This window comes from Ipomoea triloba, chromosome 12, assembly GCF_003576645.1.
Source record: "Ipomoea triloba cultivar NCNSP0323 chromosome 12, ASM357664v1".
In the NCBI taxonomy this organism is placed as follows: Eukaryota; Viridiplantae; Streptophyta; class Magnoliopsida; order Solanales; family Convolvulaceae; genus Ipomoea; species Ipomoea triloba.
In genome coordinates, this window is record NC_044927.1 from 22,039,616 (window position 1) to 22,062,442 (window position 22,827).

Consider the following 22,827-nt stretch of genomic DNA (forward strand, 5'->3'; position numbering starts at 1 on the left):
TTTTTTTTTTTTTTTTTTTTTTTTTTTGGAAAAGTGGCAAATCAGCCTCATTACTTTGTTTCCCTTTTCTTTGAATTGTGAATATAATTTCATCTCACTTTATTCAATGTCTTCCATTTTAGTTTGCTTTTGAGTGTTACATAAACTGATTGAGGTCAAACTATTAACATTAGTTTGGTTCTATTGCATGCTTTTTGTTTTGCCATTCAATTCTATTTAAGCTATTTTCATGCCTCTTGTTCTCTCTTATCACCTTATAAGGACTGGTGCCTCCCTGGAATGTGTAAACTTGTACACTCTAGATTCAGCGACTATGCTACAAAGACAAGCATGTTCACGATCTGAATAGTATAGTTGCGCACTTGTGCAAGAGTACTTCATACTACTGATGGATGCCTGCTGCAGTGAATTTGTAGCCTGTTTTTCATTGACAAGTCGATGGGGATCTGGCCAAGTTAAATATAGAGAGATTATTGGCTTAAATAAACTAAAATTTGTTTGTGAAATCCGGTACCATATAGTTAGAATATTTGCCAAGCATTTAAAAAGTGGATTGTCTAATCTATTATCTCAACTTTCTCTAACCATAGCCTTATCTAATGGGACCATTAGCACAGAAGTATTAATACAGACTTGGAGCTATGGTAGACTTGGTGCAAGATGTTTTCTTTAAAGTATTGTAACTTGTTAGCAATTATGTTCTCACATGGCCTGAATTTAAAATGAAAACCACTTTGTAATTAATTAATATCATTGAAACAATTGCTCTCATTGCCCTATAGCTATTGCTCTATTGTAATTATTATTATCATTATTTCTTGTTTATAGTGTAAACAATCAAGCTACACTTTTTGACTGGTTCAATGAAACTAATTGTGAAGATTATGACATTACTAATGGCTGTATCTGCTTTTTGGATTCTCCCGATGCAAACCTCAGTTCTTCCAGAAAGCTACACTTGGCTTGTTTGCTCTTTAGATAATGGGATTGTTTTCACTTTGATAAATGCTTAATAAGTTTGCCTGTTTACTTTCTCATATCTTGCCGCACAGTTGCCTCTGTAGTCTGTACAGCCTGTACTCCTTTGTGTCTCTTGGATGCTATTGCGGTATTGCCTATTGATGATTGGTCTTGATCTCATGAAATTTCTGGCCTGTCCCCTAGACGATTTTCTCTTACAACAGGTATATAAACACACACACATTGTATTGCTAGTTGATATAATATAGTGTTCGTGGGGTGCCTAGACTATGCAAAACATTTTCCCTTGGAAAGGTGGACTTCTGAATTCTGATTTTGATTAGCTGTCTTCTTTGGTAGGACAATTTGAAGCTAAGGATTTCCTGATGAAAAAAGGAGTAGATGTTGGCTACAATTAATCAGTTCGTTGATTGGTTTCACATTCACACTAAGGGACCAAAGCACTCTGTTCTGAGAAGCTGCTATGAAGCCTGTTCAGACGCTGGTGAAGTGTTGAAGGCTGTAAACTGTGCAATAATGGCAATAACAACTGTTAACCCTGCAATGTGATTTCCTCAATATGTTATATATGGATGAGATTCTTTTTTGTCTTTCAGACAGATGATATATTGTGTGGTTTAACTTTAAAGGTGGAAGAGGTTCCTGTGAATTTTTAGTTCAATCATCATATTCTTTACTGCCTTTCACACTGCAGATGTTAGCCCCTTCTGTAGTAACCAGTTTTTGACTACTCTACAGTAAAAGAAGAAATTACTGGCAATTATGGAATTCTTACAGTGAATCATTGAGGTTGAATGCTAATATGCTATACAACTGGTTGCCAACTAAATACCAGAAAGATGCCATTTCCTAATTAAGAACATGCTTTGTTTTCCTCTTTTTGGTTCTATTGCCACACTGGCTTTCTCTCTCAGAACTAAGTATCAAACATTTATACTCTTCGTAAAAGATAAGAGTTTTTACTAAAATTTCTAACGCTAACAAACTCAACAAACTCTCTTTTTTTGGGTGGGGGTGGGGATATTCTAGGCCACCCTAGTGACCGCGCACAAAGATTCTTCGTGTTATCACCACTCCCAACATGTCATTGCGGAGGGTATCTTTGACAGTCTTTAAAGGTTCCTCAAACTCGGTAAGTTCTCTGTCCCTCTAGATGGTCGCCATCTGGGTTTAGCTCACCGATTTAGTAAACAGTATTTGAGAGAAGAGATCAAGATTCGAACATCAGTCGTAGTGTAATTTACATCATCTCAAATGCTCTGTGATTCAACTTTTTGGGAGAAAAATAGTTACTTTGAGCTTCTTCACATCCTAATTCAATAAACTCTTTGTTAATCTTGAGTTTACTACTCCGTATTAATCTTGAAAACGTGTCAAACCTAAGGGGACAACCACCATAAAGCAACCCATATTTACAACCCAACTCTTTTGGTTGGTAGCTAAGCATATTATAAGCAGGGGTCATGTGAGACAGGCGTGCATAACATGATCTCCCTGTAACCTGTTAGCCAATCTTCTCTCGGCCTCTCCTTCCATGAGTTCCATCATCACATGGACCAACCTGTTATTGACATTAGAGATCCACTAAAAACAAATTGCAAAATATAAAATAATAATAAATCAACCATCCAATAATGGAGCCATGGCTCTATCATGCAGAGTATGGAGACTGAAGTAGAGTACTTACTCTGGTATAAATACTACCAACCCATCCAATAATTGAACTCCCATCCCCCCTCTTCGCAGTATACTAATAATTACTTTACAGAACAAAAAGACAAAGATTTCAAGTTCATTGACTTTGGGCAAAGTTATAATGATTGACTTGCTAACGACAAGATTATAAGAGAAGTCCATCAATGCATTTTTTCTTCTTACATGAAAGAAAGATGAGATAATGTGGAGGAAAGAAGATAGAGATGAAAATGAAAATGTATTTACAGTAATTTGACTGGGCGCATGTACTACACGTGCCATCTAGATGCATTAATAATAATTTTTTTCTTTTTTTTTTCCCTCTCCTCTTATGTGGCAAAAAACTCCGACGAAATACTTATATGTTGGAGATGCTCTAAGTTCGACTCCATACGGGAGTGGTCTATTGGCATTCTTGGTTTGAGACCAATGCATCAATGCAATTTTTGGTAACGACAAGATTATAAGAAAAGTCCATCAATGCATTTTTTTCCACTTACATGGAAGAAAGAGGAGATAATGTGGAGAGAGGAGGATAGAGATGAAAATGCATTTACAATAATTTGACTTTTTGTGGGGTTGTGCAAAAAAAGTAAATAATAAAAAAAATTACCCTGGGTGTGCGTTAGGCACACCATGCACGCCTAGAGACAGGGTACATGTACTATATGCGCCATCTAAGTGCATTAATAATCATTTATACTTATCTGTCGGAGATACTCTAAGTTCGACTACTTACGGGAGTGGTCTATTGGCATTCTTGGTTTGAGACTAAGCTGGTTTATCTTCTTGTAGTCCTTTGCTGCCTCCTAGGTCACAACTCACAAGACATAATTTATTCCGTGCACACTTTCGAATAGTGGATGCGGATTTTCCTCGTCACTCAAAAAAAGTTTATTGAGCCTTAAGAATTCTATAAAAGAAAATTTCGAAAACCCTCACTAGTCTTTGCCCTAAATTTTTGGTAGAAGACGTAAATTGTTAAATAAATTAAAATTTAAGTAAGCTTTGGTGAATGAGGAAAATTGTTTAAAAATTTGGGTTAATAAATGCGATATGACAAATGTTCAGCTCTACATTAATAACTTCAAGTGTTTAGGATAACCACTATCACATGATATGACCTGGTGGGTGAGCAACTGATTATGTCTTGTTCCATAAGTGTTCAATTTGTGTCTGCTTTTCACTTCTTCTATGATCACATGAAGCAGGTGTTCACATGTACCAGTTCAATAACCATCTACTTCACATGAAGTCACTCCAAAGATATGATGCCGAAATCTATATATTCTTCATCAAAGCTGAGGTATTGGTTGATTAATAAGCATTTCTAACTTATTAATATCCTGTTATGATTTCAACTCATCCTAGAGATAAATGGAGGAACACAAATATTGGTTCACCCTTACCTAGCTTTCAAAGACACTTTTAACTAAATCTAGTCCACACAAGTACTAGTTTAAAGTATAAAGTATTAAAGTTTCAGGAAAAGTCTAAGGTAGCGATTTTCACCGTGTTAATTTTCACTAAGTACAGCCAAAAACGTTTTGAAGTTACACTAGTCATAAGAGTATCTAACATAATTACACAGCGTGTGTTGTATAAGGTGAAAATTAGCATGATATAGATTTGACACTTTTTAATTTTTCTAAAATCTTACGCAGTATTTCTTTTTGGGTAACGAGATAAACCCAAAACCATGCCCTATGACCTTAGCCGGCAAATGACTACAAGGAGATAAACCAGCTTAAGTTGCTCATAATTGACCGGCCAAGGCCAATAAAGCCAATAAATCACAAACATTGAAACTCGAACTTGGTACCTTGTGGTTATGACCAACTTGATTGAGGTTGCCCTAATGTCTTATTTCTATTATGTACTTAATGAGTAATCTCTTACTATATATATATATATATATCATATAGTATATATCCACTAGTCCCTACATATGCTTTTATAACCCCTAATGTGTGCAATTCTCACATCACAGCTAAAAGCACAAATGCTCAACCTTTTTTGCTTCTCACTATCATCACATGACAAAATCTAGTTTATCCTTTACCTAGAGAAATGGGTGCTTATTAATATATGCATTTTCCAATGGAATACATTAACCTTGACCTCTACCTTGTCATTTCTCAGTAGCTAGGCTTCTTCTGTGTCTGCTCTTTCTTGAATTCCTTCTACATGAGGATACATATATACATTTGCTTTATGAGTTTGATCTTCTAGCTAGCTAGCTAGCTTGAGCTACATATCATATATCAATTAGAGGTTTTAAATCTGGGTAGAATGAGGAAGCTGATCTTTGGCAAGGTGCTGGATTGTTTTAGTTTTTCTTCTGGACCAAGATCCTGTTTCTGCATCAATGGCTTTGGAGCTGAAGATGATGACTTGGAGAAAAGGCCTCTCATTGAATCTCAAAGTGATGTTATTGCAGGACCTGCAACTCTAGCTCTGCACCTCAAGCCTAAGGTATGATATGATGTGTGTTGATATGCTAAATGAATTTTTTTTTTGGGTGACGAGGGAAACTCGAAGGTGTGCATCTGGTAAATCCTGCCTAGTGACGGTAGTAGACAAAGGACCACTTGAAGATAAATTAGTCTAGATTGTGTCATAGCTGATTGGCTCAAACTAAAAAGCTTAACAGATCACTTCTATTAGGAGTCGAACTTGAAACTTTATGTTTATCAAGTTATCCTGACCAACTTGGTTGGAGTTACTCGCTGAATGAGTATTTTGTGTGTGGCATTGTTGAACTTCTTGTTTGATGAAATTTCATCTAGTCTTGAAATTTATAATTGATTGGATCAAAACTGTAAGGTGAAGTTAAATGTGATAATACCAGTAAATTTGAGGACTTAATATAGTTATATTAAATGTGATAATATATAGGATTAACAATGAGATTTTTTTCTTTTTGGTGTTATGTAGGTGGTAGTGCTGAGGGTATCAATGCATTGCAATGGTTGCGCAAGAAAGGTTAAGAAACATATCTCAAAAATGGAAGGTATGACTACTAGATTAATCACTCTCTTGCAAATTAGATAATAAAATGTCAATTATTTAGGTGACTTTAACCCGTGTTGATAAATTATAATCGCCTCGTCTATAAGTGAAGTCTTGAATTTGATGCTTTTCAAAAAAAAAATATTCACTTTTTTGGTAACATAGTTAGTAGTTTTGAATTTTTGCAACAGTGGTACCTTATAGAGTTTGACTTCTACAACATGAGGTTGTTAGCAAAACTTATGATATTTTTTTTTTTGTTTTGTTTTTATGCTAACAGGGGTTACCTCCTATGAAGTGGACTTGGAAACCAAGATGGTGATGGTTATGGGAGACATTGTTCCTTTTCAAGTATTGGAGAGTGTTTCCAGAGTCAAAAATGCAGAGATTTGGACCATTAAATCCCCCATTTAGTCAATAGTTAAAATAGATGCTTCATCCTTGCATTTATACTCCATCAATGTGTATCAACACTATTCAAGTCAACTATGATCTATGGTGGTGTTGTAAAATTCGAGTAGTTATGTGTTGTATATTTTTAATAATTAAATCAATTTAAGTTGTGTTAATAGTAATAGCATGTTTAAAGTAGATATTTATAACACATTAATTTGTTAGTTTTAGCATAGTTAATACTAAATTTTAGTGTTAATCATAAATATATGAGTTTAACTGGACTATAGTTTGAATATATTAAGCCGTGACATTAACAAAGAAAAATATAATCAATTTGATTTTTATTAACATATTATTGGATAAGTCAATTGCACGTGATATTTTTTATTATAGTTTACTTTTTCTATGTGGTTTATAGGCTATTATATAAAATGAATTTATTCCGTGTACATTTTTAAATACTAGTTCTGAGTTTTTATCGTCACCCAAAAAGAGTTATACAAGTTTAATTGATGGGGTGATTAATTTGCACTCTGCTGCTTCCCAAGCTTCATAGGCAAATATGACTTTGTTAGGTTTTGCCCAATTAATAATAGCTTTAAGCTAGCACAAATGATACATCAGTGGTTCTATGAGTGAAAGTTACATATTGAATTCTTGTGGTGGAACACTCATGTAATAGAGATGTTATCACACAACATACATAGTAGTGAAATTAAAATTTTTTTAAGTACTTGATTCTATTATAATGTAGTATTTGTTTATAGCTACTTTCTCAACCTACTGAAGCACAAAGAGTCAACAGTTGACTCTACTGAGGTTTGAACCCACTCTCATTATCCATGTGAGAGTATTTTCGAAACACCGGGTGCCACTAGAACACAAGGTCTTTGACAATTGAAATTAAAATTTATTTACAATTGGAATATAAAAATCTTATTTAAAAAGAAGTTAAACTAGACATCGGTACAACCTTAATACTGCTCTATCTATGACACAGAAGCTGGATTGCAGGAACCTTAATCTGCTCTTCGTGATCAGACAAAGAGACAACCTTATTCTCACGCGCCTAACGAGGCGTGAGTGCACGGACTAAGCCTCAGATTGACACGTCACACCTGCTTCTTGGACTCGACAAATCAGTAGTCTGTCACTGCGCTTTTCCCGTTGAACGGTGAATTTCACTGTCCGGTGCAGCGGCGACATAGTGATAGAAGGAATTGATTTTCCCCTCAAACCAAAACCCTTCTCTTTCGTCCATTTTCTCCTTCTAAAACCCTAATTTTCTCTCTCTCCCGTTTCTCGCTCCTCAATAAGGTACTTTTTTCCCACTGTTTTCTGCTTTGATAATTGATAGCATGTATAGTATGTAGTATGCCTAATATGCAAGTATGGGTATGCAGGATGTTTTTTGGGTTGGAATTTGCTACTGGGTTCTTTAATGCTGTTTCCTTTTTTGTGCAATTGTTATCAATTTTGGATATTTATGTAGGTAGAATATATATATATTTGTGTATTTATGGGAAGTAGTGGCTCTCCTATATGGGAGGTCAAGATCGAGCCTCAGTAGAGTTGGTATTGATTCTTTGTGATTCAACAGGTTGAGAAAATATGTATGAACATATACTACATTGTAATAGGGTTAGTTATATTAAAAAAAAAGGGAGTATTTGCCAAGTTTAGATATTTGTTTAGGTGAAATATATATTTTTTGTTATCAAGCTTAGATATTTATGCAGGTGTAATGTTTGTGTGTGTGTGTGTGTTTTTTATTTTTATTTTTTATGGGGAGTATTCTTGGTTGTGATGAAGGCAGTGTGGACTTGGTTGAATTTTTAATGGAATTGTGTAAATTCTAGAATGCCAGTGATTACTTCAAATGCCAAATGTGGTTGTGCTTGGGGTGGGATCTCTTTTCTGAATGTTTTAGTTTTTGCATTTTGTTTTGTTTAGCTAAAAAGAAATTCATGTTGCTTGGTTGATTTGTTGTGCCCTTAGGAGGGCATGAAGAGAAGACTCCTATGTTGGGAATGGCGGGTTTATTTTTAGTCAATGTGAGGCTTTCTAACTACATGGAGTAAAATGCACTATTGAGGATTTTTAAGTTTGTGGTGGTTGTATACTTACGAGCACTTAATTGATTTTTTATGTTCACTCCTTCCATTTTCATTTCTTAGAAGTTTTTAGAAATTTAACTTTGTACCGTTACATAAGATGCTTTTATCTAATAACCCACTTTACTAGTCATATTATCTATTATAGGACATGATGATTATTATATTCAGGAACATTCTGTACGTGGTCACGCCTAGATGTATATAAATTCTTTATGTATTTTAGACATTCCATATGGGGTGTCCTTGTTCGTGTGATATAGATAGGACATGGGATATTAGGATCAGTGGTAAATGAAGATATCACTAATGAAGTTTATGAACCCAATGCAATTTCACTTGAGTACACTTTTGGCCTTTTAGGAAGTAGGAAAAACTGAAAAAGGAGCCTTTTTTTTTCCCTCTTTACTATATAGTTTTATTTCCTATAATATTTGTGCAATTTTATTTGGTTTTTGAGAGGTACTTGTAGTGAAGTTTTTACAAAACAAGTGATTTAGTTATGAAAATCTCCTGTCATGTTGGACCAGTGTGCCTGGCAATCGTATCATGTATTGAATGATTATGTCAAAGTATATAACCCCAGAGCTTACAAGCATATGTATGGTATAGGAAGTCTATTATTTTAAAAATTTGGAGATTTTCAAAACGTCTTTACTGAAAACCTGAATGAGCTACATAATTTTGCAAACATAATAATGTGCTACACAAATATTTGAATTTTTCAGGAAGAGTTTTGTTGACACATTTATCTGCCTTCTATGGCATGGCTTTTGAAGACAGATTTCTTTCCAGAGGTTAGTTTATCCTTCAACATCTTTTGGAAGTAGCCACCAAAGTGCTCTTGCTTCTTGATTTTACTTAAAACATGGAATAAAGCTGTATTGGTCTGTAACTCTGTAAGGATATTTTCTCTAGCCAAATTTATGTATGTGTTTGACATTTCAATCAATGATTTAATGTGTTCTGGGTCTTCCAGATTACTCCTTCAAGTCCTCTGAGGAGCCTTGTGGCTTTTAAGTAAGATATCTAGCTGATTTTTGGTGCAAACACATCATGTTGGTTCTTCTTGCTACTTTTTTCCAACCTTTTTCCATTCTTTCTCGTGGCAGGGTAACCTGTCATAGCCCCACATGCATTCTATGCCCTGAAATGGTGAGAACCAAGATTCTTGCTCCTATTGCTTTACCCTTCTCTTTTGACTTATTAAGTTGGAAGAGAATTATTTTGGTTTTATTTGCCCAATTTATCACCATGAGAGTCGAATTTTGCGTTTAATTATTTGAAACGAAGACGATGTGTGCTTTTTTATTTCTTAACACCAAACTTCTTCCCAAATTTCCAGTTTCAAAGTTATACTTGCAAAACTTGAGGGTTACAGAAAATGGGATAATAAAATCAACCACTTTTTTTTTGCTTTGTGCAGGAAAGAGGCTTAAGAATATCTATATGTTATAAAGCCATGGTATAAGTCATGCAAAGTCTTCTTACAGTGCCTATTCTGCAGTCTTTCCTGGTATCATAATAAATTTTGAGGTGCATTTGTTGTTTAGATGTTAAATTTGATGAATTTCTTTTTTGACAGCCTACCAGTCTGTTTTTTGTCCCCCTAGTAATTTGGGTTATCTTTCTTTTTTCGTCTTTTTCTTTTACATAGTTATCATGTGGAGAGGTTGTATGTATGCCATGCCTTTCCTCAATAAATTAAAAACCTATGTAAAGTTGAAGGTTGCATTAAAAAGTAGAATAATCTAATGAACTGCGCAAAAGGCATTCAGATCATGGAACCTTAACTATGTCTTATGGTGGTCATTTCCAAGGTTTGAATCCAGGGTGTAATGGTAAATGATTGAGCGCTTTTCCATTATACCAAATCCAACCTTCTGGAAACAAAATATGGGATCATAATTTCCTTTTGGAAACAAAATATGGGATCATAGTTTCCATAAGTTTCCTCTCCAAAATGGGGAACTGTTATCATAGTTCTTCAAAATGTAGAAATGAAAAGTTGCTCAAATCTCAAACGATTTAGTCCATAATGTGCTGAATCTGGGATACCAGAATATTATGCAATTTAATAGGCTTTATTCTGGTTTAGAAAGTAATATATATCATTATTGCCAGCATATCAGAATTTTATTTTCTCATTACTTCTTGGCAAAGGAAAAATATATATATATGGTATGTAGTTCAATTACTCTTCTTGCCAAGTACTGTTAGGATTGCTGGACTGCTAGTTTATGTTAAACCAATTGTCTCAGCTTAGTGTTGTGTATTCTATTTTGGGTCTGCTACATGAATCATCCCAAGTTAATGGTTTAAGTTAAATATTGAGGATCATGGCTAACCTATTCCAACTTCTAGACTTGTAAATTTAGTTAATATAAAATGTGCTTCCGTAAATTGAGAAATTGCTTGAATTAGCATTCCTTTTCCTTTTTCCTAGTGATGTTAATGTGTCTTGCTGGCCAAATTAAGAGAGTATTTGAATTAATATCTGCCTTTCCTATTGATGTTCATGTGTTGGACTTTGAGATGTAACAAGGGTGCAATCTTATATGTAATAAAGTTAGGCAATTGATATTTTCTACATATGAGCTTATTTCGATATTAACCTTAGGGTTGTTTTAGCGGATCACTTTTCAAGGAATCTGGCCCAGTATGATCTGAACTTGGATGTTGATTGAGCCTAGACCGTATGGATGAGCATCAATTGGCTCATTGAATAAAAAGCCGAAATGCCACTACTCAATAGGCCTTCTCATATCAGATAAGTTCACAGAGTGGTGTTCTGTGATACCCTAGTCTGGCCGATCATTTTAGATCTGCTTCTTTTCATCCAGATTGAGGCATGAACAGACACGCATCCAGGGTTTGTTCTCCTCGGCCAATCCACCATTGACTTCTCACTTGTTCAGAGCAGAGCTTTCCTCTGTCAATTTGTTTTTGGTCCGTTGCCAACTTTTCTTGATCTCATGAGTCGTGATAATGAATCCTCTATATTGACTGTAAGTAGAACTGACCTCCTGATGTTTCACTCGATGTTTTCTTGTTTATGAAAGCTATATTTTATATCTAGTGTCCTACTGATCTCCTGTTTAATTTGTGATGTTGGTATCAGGGTTTGCTCCACTGTCTTAAGAGATCTTAATCTTAAAGAACCTTTTGAAATCTTCGTGAATTGATCCACCTGCATCAGGTAATTCTATTTTACTTACCGATACTTTCCACTTTGAAGGAATTCACTTTGTAAATGACTGCAATTGATTTTGGTTTCTTCTTTGAAATAAGTGGTTGTATTGAATCGTTTTTATTTTCATTATATTTAATCGTTTTCATATATGTATTCTTAGAACTGCTAATTTTTCTTGGTGTAATTTTATGACCTTTATTTCGTTTTAAAACAAGATCTCAGAGAAATTTCTTTGCTCTACTTCTTCTTCTTCTTCTTTTTTTTTTTTTTTTTTTTTTTTTTGATGTCTGGAATAGATTAATATGTCACATTTAGCAGGGTTAACTACTCTTAGGAAATTGTGAAACTATATACCAGGGTGCACATTGCTGTTTACGCATTCATTAATATGATCTAATGTCCACAACACTTAACTTGAGTGTTTGCTAACAACAATTTTACCATTTCGTGTCAAACAAGTTTGTGAACATTTTAGTTTATGTTTGTGAATGGACACACGTTGTACAAATAATTTGCAATTCACAAGTTGTTTTTGTCTTCAGCTTATAACCTCTGATGTTGTTTAGATCTTATCTTTGCTATGCTTCAATATCCATTGGGTTTGGTGGAGAAGTCTAGGTTGCTGAGATGTTAGAAAAAGACAACCTTTGTTCCGTCTCAGGTTTTTTTTGGGGCCCTGTAGAATCTTACTTTGAGATGCAATTGTTGTCAACCAAGTTATTCTTTGTGTAAAATACCTGCTGCATATGCATATTATCGTAAAATGAAAGTGCTCAATTGCTTTTAAATAGGTTTTGCTAATCTCGGTTAGATTACCAGGTTTACAGTTTATTGGTATTCTTCTTGACTATAACATGTTATGTTTCAGTTTCCGGTGCTCAAAGAAATGCCCCAGAGAAAAAACAGGAATTGAAAGATTCAGTAAGAAGTCGAGCATCACCTAAAAATTTCTGAGTTTTGGTTGCAGTAAGAAATCAGCTTCTTCCAAGTGCGAAATGTCTGAACATCCTCAAAAGTTGAGCAAGAAAATAGTAAAGAATCAGGAGCCAAAGAAAATGACCACTAGCCCTCGGGATCATCCTCCAAGAAAGCAGCAAAGAAAGGCGGAAAACCCTGTCCGAATACCACCACCTACCGAGCAGTGCGTCAATTTTAAATGCCCAAAGTCATGGATCTGCAAAAATTCTGCGTGCCAAGCAAGTATTTCAATGGACGACAAATTCTGTAAGAGGTGCTCTTGCTGCATTTGCCACTCGTTCGACGATAATAAGGATCCAAGTCTTTGGTTGGAATGCATATCAGAGTCTGGTGAGGGGGAATCCTGTGGCTTAACATGCCACGTTGAGTGTGCCTTCAAACAAGGGAAGGTGGGGGTCGTCGATCTCGGACAATTAATGCAGCTAGACGGGAGCTACTGTTGTGTTTCTTGTGGTAAAGTTTCGGAAATACTAGGGTATGCCTTTTATCCACAATTTCTTTGCAAAATGAAATGTTCTTTTTCCCCTCCCGCAATTTTGACCTACTAAAAGACGAGAATAGGGTATGAAGTGGTCATTTAAACTTCCTGAAAGTAAAGTATTTGATGGTGTCTTTTCCTACAAAAGTCTCGTCTCTCGTGTCATTCTTCTACTAGTATATATCTTTTTACAGTGGTTTGGGATTATATTTCTTATGACGTGTTTTGAGCCTTTGTTCTGTTACTACTGAATTTGGCAGTTATTGGAAGAAGCAACTTTGTATAGCAAAAGACGCCCGTCGGGTTGATATCCTCTGTTTTAGAATATACATGAGTTACAGGCTCCTGGACGGGACTTCCAGGTTTAAAGAACTACACAATATTATTAAAGAAGCCAAGGCTAAATTAGAAGCCGAGGTGGGCCCTGTGAATGGCTCTTCTACCGTGATGGCTCGTGGCATTGTTAGTAGACTTTCTGTTGCAGGTGCCGTGCAGTCTCTCTGCTCTCTCGCCATTAAAAAAGCTGATGAATGGCTAGCCAAGAAGTATAGCGCTGTCCCTAACTATAAAGGTACTTTTCAAATTCTTGGAAAAGATAATTTTATTCTTTTTTTTTTTTTTGAAAAAGATAATTTTATTCTTATGATATACCGTGTTCTTTCTTTACCACTCAGCCATGGGTTAAGCCCTAAAACCAACCTTGCCGAAAAGAGAAGGTTAATTACGTTTTCTTTTCTATAGCACATATCATGTGGGGGCATTTCTCGTTGCACCTGACCTTTACGATATAAGATGAGTATATTAACGTTTTTTTTTTAATGAAATTTTTTTTTTCTGCCATTGTTTTTTGTCAGAGAGTTCACTGCTAGCAGCCTGCAAAATCCATTTTGAGGAAGCAACGCCTTCTTCGGTTGTAGTTGTATTGGTAGATATATTGAGTGCATCGTCGGTAGATGTCAAAGGGTACAAAATCTGGTACCGTAGGGCTGAAGTAGACACTTATCCTAAAGAGCCTAATTGTGTCCTTCCGAAAAGCCAAAGAAGGATTTTGATATCTAATTTGCAGTCTTGCATGGAGTATTGCTTTAGGGTTGTGTCCTATACAGAGTCCGGTGACTTGGGACACGCTGAGGCTAAGTGTTTCACGAAGAGCGATTTGAGCTCTGTTACGGGAAATCAGTCGAAGGAGAATCTAGATTCAGGAGGAAGCTCGGGCGCAAAAACGGATGACGGAGCTACAATAGTTGAGTCTGATTCGGGTTTCAAGGTTCGTGACCTTGGAAAAATCACGAGGATGAATTGGGAACAACAAGAAGGCAGTGTAGAAGCGTTGTGTGGAGCGGATACGGAAAAGTGCCTCGAAGTTTGCAATTTTCCCAAGCCCAACGCTGTGCAAGAAGATCATAACCCGTCTGCTTCTTGCCAGCTTGACCTAAATGTTGCTTTGATTCCTGATTTGAACGAAGAGCTAACCCCTGAGTCCTCGAGAGATGAACACAACGGGTGCGTGCAGATTGTTGATGTGGAAGACGCCGTCTCCAACGACAACGAGGGGAATTGCGTCGCTGGGTCACACGGGAGTGGCGACTCCCAAAACTGGAACCATCTCCAGACTAGGGACGTGACAGCCGTTGACTCTGAGCTGGCAGGGAGTCGGAAGCGGGCAGCTAGCACCAACGGTGACACACAGGACTCCGACAGCGCCCTGCTAAGTGGCTCGCCAAACCGAGCACGCAACAGTTCCGGGCTCCTGGACGAGAACTTTGAGCACTGCGTGAAAACCATCCGGTGGCTGGAATGCGAGGGCCACATTAATAACGACTTCAGGTTGAAGTTTCTTTCCTGGTTTAGCCTGAGATCCACAGAGCGGGAGCGCAGGGTTGTGAATACCTACATCCAGACTCTAATCGACGACCCGAGCAGCTTAGCAGGACAGTTGGTCCATTCTTTTTTGGAAATCATATCCACCAAAAGGCCTCACACCGGCTTCTGTGGCAGGCTGTGGCATTAAATCGGCAAAACCATCCATCCATTCACGCAGGTCGAAATTTCTTCTTCTTCTTCTTCTTCTTCCAATTCTGTTGATATAGTCCACATTACAGATTGTATTGGTAGTTCTCTCTGTACAACAAATTTTGTCAAGTCACAAGTGATTCATTCATACACAAGAGGGTTCTTCTTTTTAGGGTTCTTCAAGAACCCAGTTCAGCTAAACAATTCATTTCAGGGTTCTTTTTAGGCATATTTCTCCATGGGGGAGGAGATCCAAGAAGGGTTAGACTCAATATTTTCTTGTTTCAGAAGGTTGATGATTGGTTATGGAGCAGCCAAAACTATATTTTTTATTTAATGATTTGGAGATTTTGTGGCAGAATAGCTGCTGCTGCTATTTTATTGTTTAGTCATTTCATTTTTAGTTCTGAATTCTGTGGGTGAAGACTCAAGTCTGAAGTGAGATATACTGATTCATTTCTTTTTCTCTGCAAATTCTTTTCATTCTTGGTCTTTGCTTTGTCATTGCCTTTGTGAATATGCTTGATAGGAGATAGAGCATACCCAATCCCATTGAAGTAGAGCTCATTTGCACACATTTTAGTTTCTTTGGAAATATGTTTGATACAACATACCAAATCTTACTGAAGTAGAGTTTGTATGAACACATTAATTTCTTTGTGGATATGTTTGATAGAACATACCTAATCTCGTTGGACCCTTATACCGTGGATTAGGGTCCACAGTGTATTGTGGACTTTGGTCCTATACGATGTCGTTTTTGAACGGCGATTTATTTAATTTTGGCGGTGACTGTTTGGTTGTTCAATTCATGTTACATTTTTTTTTAGTATGTGTATGTGTCTTGTGTAATGTAATTCTGTACTTTAATAGTAAGAATTTTGTAAATGGAACAAATTAATAGTTATGTAACATACAACATATTGACATATTGTGTGTTTTATATTATGAATTTATGTCTTGTGTTATGAAATTTTGTGCTTATAGAATATAAATTTTCTACCTAAATCAAATTTGAAAATAAGTAAATATATAACATGCGTATGTGTTTGTAAGTTTTTGTTTATATTTTTTTATGTTTTTGTTTTGTTTTATGTTTTTGTTTTGTTTTTTTTTTGTTTTTTGTTTTTTTTTGTTTTTGTTTTTGTTTTTTGGTGTAATGAAATTCTGTACTTAGGGTAAGGATTTTTACCTGATAGTTGAAGTATAGAGACATGGGAAACGAGGAAATTGCAGAATCCATTAAAAACTAAAGATCGAAACGACGTTTCAGTCTAGGATCCACGATAAAAATGGCCAATCTCGTTAAAGTAGAGCTCTAATAGCCTTCAATAAGTAAATCCAGTAAGCCGCCATTCACCCCGTTGCCAACAATATAATGCCTCCAACTACTACAACTCTAGATTGGCACTTGGAGCTACAATACACATTAAGCCATTAACGTACACAAAACCCTCCTTAGTGTAATAGGTAGACCTCGCAATTCGTGTATACGAGTTCGTTAACGGGTCGACACGAATACGATAAGGCTAAACAAGAATACGACACGTTAAGGTTAACGGGTTCAAAATTGTAACACGAACTCGAACACGATTTGTTAACGGGTTGACACGATAGACACGTTTTGTTAACCGATTTTGGATCGTGTCAACACAATATGACACGAAATTCATTTAAACCCGCTAAATCTATTGATATATTAAAAACTAAAATTTAAAGTTAAAGTTATATAAAAAAAAATAAAACATACAATCCAATCCATCAAACAAACTAAAAAAATATTCAATTTATAACATTCATAAAATTATAAAATAACATCTAAAAATCATAATTAAAGAATTTCATACTAGTTTTTAGAATAAAATCGAACACGATAAATATTCAAATTTCAGATTGTTGAACATCAATAATTGGTGTATGGTCTTGGCCTAATGTAGTAAATTCATTCTTAATCATGTTCACGATATATTTTGTGAAGACAATGGTTCTTACCTAAATGACAATGGTTCTTAGGGCGTTCTAAACAGGTCTGAGTAAACGGGTTAACACGACAATATTAACGAGTTAAACGGGTTCTTAATAGGTTTAACGGGTTGACCCGTTAAGACACGAAAACATAACGGGTCAACCTGTTAATGACATGGGACTTGTTAAGGCTAAACACTAACCCGTTATTTTCGTGTCCGATTTCGTGTGGTGTCCATAATTGCCAGGTCTACGCGTAGGGCACTTTGCTGCGCATTTCCAAAGTTTACTACATCTCTCCGGACTTTTCTAGCACTTGAACATAGCTTCCCATAGTTGATAGAATATTCTAGAAACATATACATAACTCTATAGAATATTCTAGAAACATATACATAACTCTATAGAATATTCTAGAACATTATAGAACATGTAGAGATTTTATGAAAAATTGTAGAGGTAGATTTTTAGCCATTAGATCAAATAAATCTCCACCATCCATTGAGGAGGTGGAATGGCTATAAATACCCTCATGGGGCTCATTTGTAAACCATTCAATAATCCAAGCATCCAAGATTCAAGCATTTAAGTTCCCTCCATCTCATCGTTTAGGCTAACTTAGCTTTTGAAGTATGAGGATCAAATTGTAATTACACAAACATTTTGGTCTTTATACTAATTCCTTTTCAATTCTCATATATACCAAACACTATAATTACAATTACACACAAACAATTGTTTTTACCAATACCGGCCTCACAAAAATCAATTTTATATTTTCTATCGACGACCATTTTTCCTTTGAGTTTTGTTGGCAAACCACAGACAGGTACTTCAATCTTCTAGACCAAACACCCACCCGCCTTCACCTTATTAAAATTCCTCAAGAATGTGAGGGCGTTGTTTCTATCCCCGTGGACCATCTCGAGTTCTTGAATAACAACAGCTGCGCACGAAAGCTCGTGGATTCTCTCGCCCCCAATAGCAATTATAGCGCGACCGATTTCGAGGCTGATTGGATAGTCTCAAATGCACGCATCTTTCTCCAAGTTCATCTGCACTGCGGAACCGTGCTCATCGGGTTACAAGTGGTTCGGAATCACTTTTGTTTCAAGAGCCATTTGGTTCGCAATGTTGTGGAGTGATCTTTTGAGGAGTGAACGTGAATCCGAGCGTGGATCGGAATCACTTTTGTTTCAAGAGCCATTTGGTTCGCAACGTTGTGGAGTGATCTTTTGAGGAGATGAACGTGAATCCGGCTAGCAAGTTGTCTCTTGAGTTGCTAAAGAGGGTCGATTTTGATCAGGCGGTCACAAAAATTTACTATTTTGATTTCTCTTAGCTAAATTCCTAAAGCAAGCTAAAACTCACTAGCCTTTATTGAGTGGTATTTGTATGCCATTGGTCATCCAAATCAATATATATAGCGGCGGAGTCATAAATTATTTTAACATAATTTACATAAAAGAGATAGTTTAAAAAATAAAGGAATATAATTATAAATATTGTTGGATATACACAAAAAAATAAAACACATCAAAACTTTATAAAAATATTCATAACAATATATAAAACATAATTAATTTGATAAAATAATCCAGATAGAAAATAAATTATAAATTACACATCTCATTATTAATTTTTAATGTAGTCATAAATATTGTTCAATATAAGCAAAAATAAAATGCATCAAAACCTTATAAAAATATTCATAACAATATATGAAACATAATTAATTTTATAAAATAATTTAAATAGAAAACACATTATAAAGTATACATCTTATTATTAATTTTAAAAAAAATTATATATAAATATAAGCTTTGAAGGAGCTATTGAAAGGAAAAATATATATATATATATATATATATATATATATATATATATATATATATATATATATATATATTAAAAAACCTAGAGTTTTTTCCACTTTTGGTCCTATGACTTTAGTGCTTCCGTCAATTTAGGTACACGACTTTCATTCACGACATAAGTAGTGCTTGACTTTGATTTTTTTTTCATTTTTAGTCATTGACTTTGATTTGTTTTCCACTTTTAGTCATTTTGGCCATCCAAGCGACGACTTTTAATTAGAATCAACAAACTATTGTGCCATTAAGGGTAAAAGTGTCTTTTGATAAAGCCCTAAATATATTTATAAATAAAATCAGAGAAAAAATAGGAAAAAGAAACGTTATTTGCTTGTTTTGTTCGCTTTTTAAGCGACAACTTTTAATCAGAATCAATAAATTGTTGTGCCATTAAGGGTAAAATTGTCTATTCATAAATCCCTAAATACATTAAACGTTATTTATCCTTAATGGCATAACGGTTTGTTAATTTCGATTAAAAGTTGTCGCTCAAATGACCAAAAGGACTAAAAGTGGAAAAAAAAATCAAAGTCAAGGACTAAAAGTGGCAAAAAAAATTAAAGTCAAGCGCTACTTATGTCAGGAATGAAAATCGTGTACCTAAATTGACGGAAACACTAAAGTCATAGGACCAAAAGTGGAAAAAACTAAAAAACCTATGAAGAAGGCAAGAAGCTATTAAAAGGAATGAGAGTAACACGCGTGCCTACCAACTCACTAACCTATTCAATTGTTCATTTCTATTTCATATACTTAAATATAAAACATGTACTATATATATATATATATATATATATATATATATATATATAAATCATCTTCGTCATCTAGATATTCTCTAGAGTATGGTTCTGTGAGAGATTCTCCACCAGTTATAGGGAGAGAAAGATAATCTGGTCTTACTTGATGAAGTAAGACAAGGTCTTCAATTATATTTTCATGGGAATAAAAATTTCTGTGACTGATGAGAGCATCAGGCAGCTAACATTGAAAAGCCAGACTTTTGTTCACCTAGGTATGGTGACCATAGCCATAAGAGGACTAGTCAGAAAACAAAATGGCACTAAAGTATTGATTGCGGCTTTAGATACTCGTGATCAAAATTCTACCCAATCTCAACTAATTGGAGCAATTGAGGTTGATATGAACAACAACATTGGATTACATTACCTGTGTCCAAATTACACAGTAGCACTTAAGGACCTCCATAAGATAAAATTTCAAGTCCAAACCAAAGGATTTGGAAATTTTAATGGAGCAAACCTTGTGGTTGATATAATTTTCTTAGGAAAATTATCAACCCAAGTCTGTCCCAGATACAGAATTAAAATTGATAGCATCGTTAAAAGCATGGAATCCAAAGGAATTAGATTCTTTGAACCTAACCCAATTTCTTCATCACTCCTTGCTGGAGAAGAATGGAAGATCGACAGTCAACTTACACAACCAGAGACTTTAAAACCAACAAAAGTGACAACATACTCTGAAGACAAGACATGAGCCTTATTTTTGAGGTTTGGGGGATATGAAACATCCCATCAACCTGATCCAGAAGAAGAATAATGGACCTAACAGAAGAAGAAAGACATAAGATTGAACAAAACAATCTTCTAATGGACCTTCTCAACAAGGAATTAGAAGAAAATATGGACAGATTTAACAAAAACCCTAATCCTGAGAAACAAGAAAATCTTGTTAAAAAGGAAATACTCCAACAATATCTAAAAGATATTGAAACCCTTAAAATAGATCTTCTAAATATAGAAGAAGAAACAACAGAAGAAACGATAGTAGAATCGGTTAGGAACTTTGTGGATTTCCAAGCCAGCACTTCTGCAACTTCTACTCCACAGAGGAGTTCGTTTCCACAAACCACTCCTGTACAAATGCAATATTCAGTAGGACACCCACCAAGACTTCCTGTTGAAATATACAACCAAGAAAACCCAAACAGGAGAACTTTGGGAAAACCAATTCCACATGAGGTTCAACTTCTCTCCAATGAACCTACCATCTTGAACACCACAAGAGTTCACCCCCAACTGTTTGATAATTATATTGAACAATGGACAGCACTTATTATCAGGGATTTCGAAAGCAGACATTTTAACATCTCTGATGGAGAGGAGATGATTAAAATTGCAGAAAACTACTTAGGAGATACAGCAAGAGCAGCATGGGAAGCTTTCAAATTAAGATACCCAGACATGCTAGCACATTTGGCGTCGCAAGGAAACAATGTCCACAACTTCGCCTACCTTATTCACAGAATTCTCACTGGCAGAGATGCAAATGCTGGATTAACTACTAGACAAGCAGAAGCCATGAGAGATTTAGAACAGATTCAACTGTATGATTGGAATAAAGTTGTAGAATTCCTAATTGACTTCCTTGCTCTAGCAAGTATTTCAGGAAATTATTTTTCACTAGAACTTGGTGAAAGACTCTTCACTAAACTTCCTGGACCATTAGGAAAAGAAATACATGAATCTTGGAACAAAACTCCCAAAGGAGAATTGTTTGATAACATAGGAACTAGAGTACATCATATTCTTAATGAACTTAAGAATAAATGTACTTATATCCAGATCCAAAAGGATTTAAAACAGAAAAACGTTGGATTTTGTAAACAAATCTACACACCTCAGCAATATGGGAGACATCCAGATGATCCAGCTCCTAGAAGACAAAAGCAGCAGAAGAAGAACTATGTAAAGCGAAATTACATAAGAAAATCAACTGCTAAAAAACCTTACCTCAACAAAGATAAACATGTAGTAAAATACAACCCCAACAAGACCTATAAGAAAACAATCACCTGTTTTGCTTGCCAGAAACCCGGACATCTTTCTTCAGTATGCCCAACTAGACAAAACCTTTACACCAGAGAAGCAAACCTCATCTCTACGATAAACGAAGATATCCTAGAGATTAGTTCAGACATTTCAAGCAACTCTGATATTTGGAGCATCTGCTCACTTGAAGGAATGGAAACTGAAGAAGTTGAAATTCCAGAACAGCAACCCAACAACTTGAATATCTTATTGGATAAGATAAACAGTTGGAACTATGGATGAAACTAAGTGTGATCATACTTGGATTCATAGAGCTGGCAGTAATAACATTAGTTGTTATATTTGCCATTGGTATCCAGCCTTCGACAGAAGATGGAAATGCCAGACTTGCCTTAAACAGATATGCAATAATTGCATTACAAAGACTTTCAGCATACCAATACCTGAACAGGCAATTCAAATACAAAAACCAAAATTCCCTAATCAAGGAAATTTGGAAGACAGTGTCAGCTTTGGAACAAAAATTCCAAAGTATTGATAAAAAATTAGAAAAGCTTGATACAATTATAGAACTCTTAGAAAAAGGATTTGAAACCTTAAATCAAGGTATCAAAACCTTAGCTAAGGAAAAATACAAAATTCCCTCAGAAGAAGGAATTTCAAAAAATTTATCTCAAGATTATAATTATAAGATTTCTCAGGTAACCCCTGAGGAAAATTGTATTATAAACCAAACAGAGTCAGAAGTAAATCCTACTTCTATACCACTCATTTGCAATAAGAATACACTTACTCAAATAATTATACCATCAAAAATGGTACTGCATGGTTTAGAAGTTTTAACCCCAGTTTTAGTAGACACTGGAGCTACTTCTTCTACGATTGATTCAGAACTTTTGCCTGAAGAACTTAGGCAAAAAACTGTCAAAGTAAATCCTGTTCAATCAACACAGTTTGATGGAACAAGAGTTACCATTGACACACAGATTAAAAATATACATGTAAAATTCCAGACCAACTGCAATAATTGGTCAGAACCTTATTCTTGGCCTAAACTTTGGGTCAGAAAACTCACAGGGCATAAAACTCCTGTTATTATGGGATTAGATTTCCTGCTTCATAACAATGGTCAGGTAATGCTTAACAAAGATTATCTAACCATCAGTAGGAACTGTTCCCTAATTCCTATTATCTCAAATAAAGATCCTAAAATTTTTACTCCAAAAATTTTAGATAAGAAATGTAAATGTACAGACAACAAAATCCAAAGATCACAGCCCAATTGTGACTGCAACAATATTCTTACAGAAACAATTGATCCAGAAGATCACAT

General features: G+C 35.2%; 2 protein-coding genes and 1 long non-coding RNA gene across 7 annotated transcripts; all 3 read left to right on the forward strand.

Moving 5' to 3' along the window:
• Positions 1-14: 14 nt before the first annotated feature.
• Positions 15-1,672, forward strand: LOC116000306. The gene is made up of 2 exons (XR_004094087.1): positions 15-1,184; positions 1,321-1,672. It is a non-coding gene; the product is annotated as an uncharacterized LOC116000306 (long non-coding RNA).
• Positions 1,673-4,657: 2,985 nt separating this feature from the next.
• Positions 4,658-6,257, forward strand: LOC116000301 (protein SODIUM POTASSIUM ROOT DEFECTIVE 2-like). The gene is made up of 3 exons (XM_031240373.1): positions 4,658-5,151; positions 5,614-5,689; positions 5,969-6,257. The coding sequence occupies exons 1-3, from the start codon at positions 4,969-4,971 to the stop codon at positions 6,100-6,102; spliced, it is 393 nt and encodes a 130-aa protein (XP_031096233.1). The 5' UTR covers positions 4,658-4,968; the 3' UTR covers positions 6,103-6,257.
• Positions 6,258-7,057: 800 nt separating this feature from the next.
• LOC116000276 (VIN3-like protein 1) lies at positions 7,058-15,352 on the forward strand. 5 transcript variants are annotated; one of them, XM_031240337.1, is made up of 10 exons: positions 7,058-7,401; positions 8,927-8,995; positions 9,178-9,218; positions 9,311-9,353; positions 9,625-9,734; positions 10,819-11,206; positions 11,320-11,397; positions 12,260-12,844; positions 13,108-13,418; positions 13,702-15,352. In XM_031240337.1, the coding sequence occupies exons 8-10, from the start codon at positions 12,387-12,389 to the stop codon at positions 14,856-14,858; spliced, it is 1,926 nt and encodes a 641-aa protein (XP_031096197.1). In that variant the 5' UTR covers positions 7,058-7,401; positions 8,927-8,995; positions 9,178-9,218; positions 9,311-9,353; positions 9,625-9,734; positions 10,819-11,206; positions 11,320-11,397; positions 12,260-12,386; the 3' UTR covers positions 14,859-15,352. The 5 variants fall into 5 exon arrangements, with proteins under 5 accessions (XP_031096197.1, XP_031096198.1, XP_031096199.1 ...); XM_031240338.1 differs by having other exon boundaries at positions 9,625-9,714; XM_031240339.1 differs by having other exon boundaries at positions 9,625-9,714; positions 10,830-11,206.
• Positions 15,353-22,827: the final 7,475 nt, after the last annotated feature.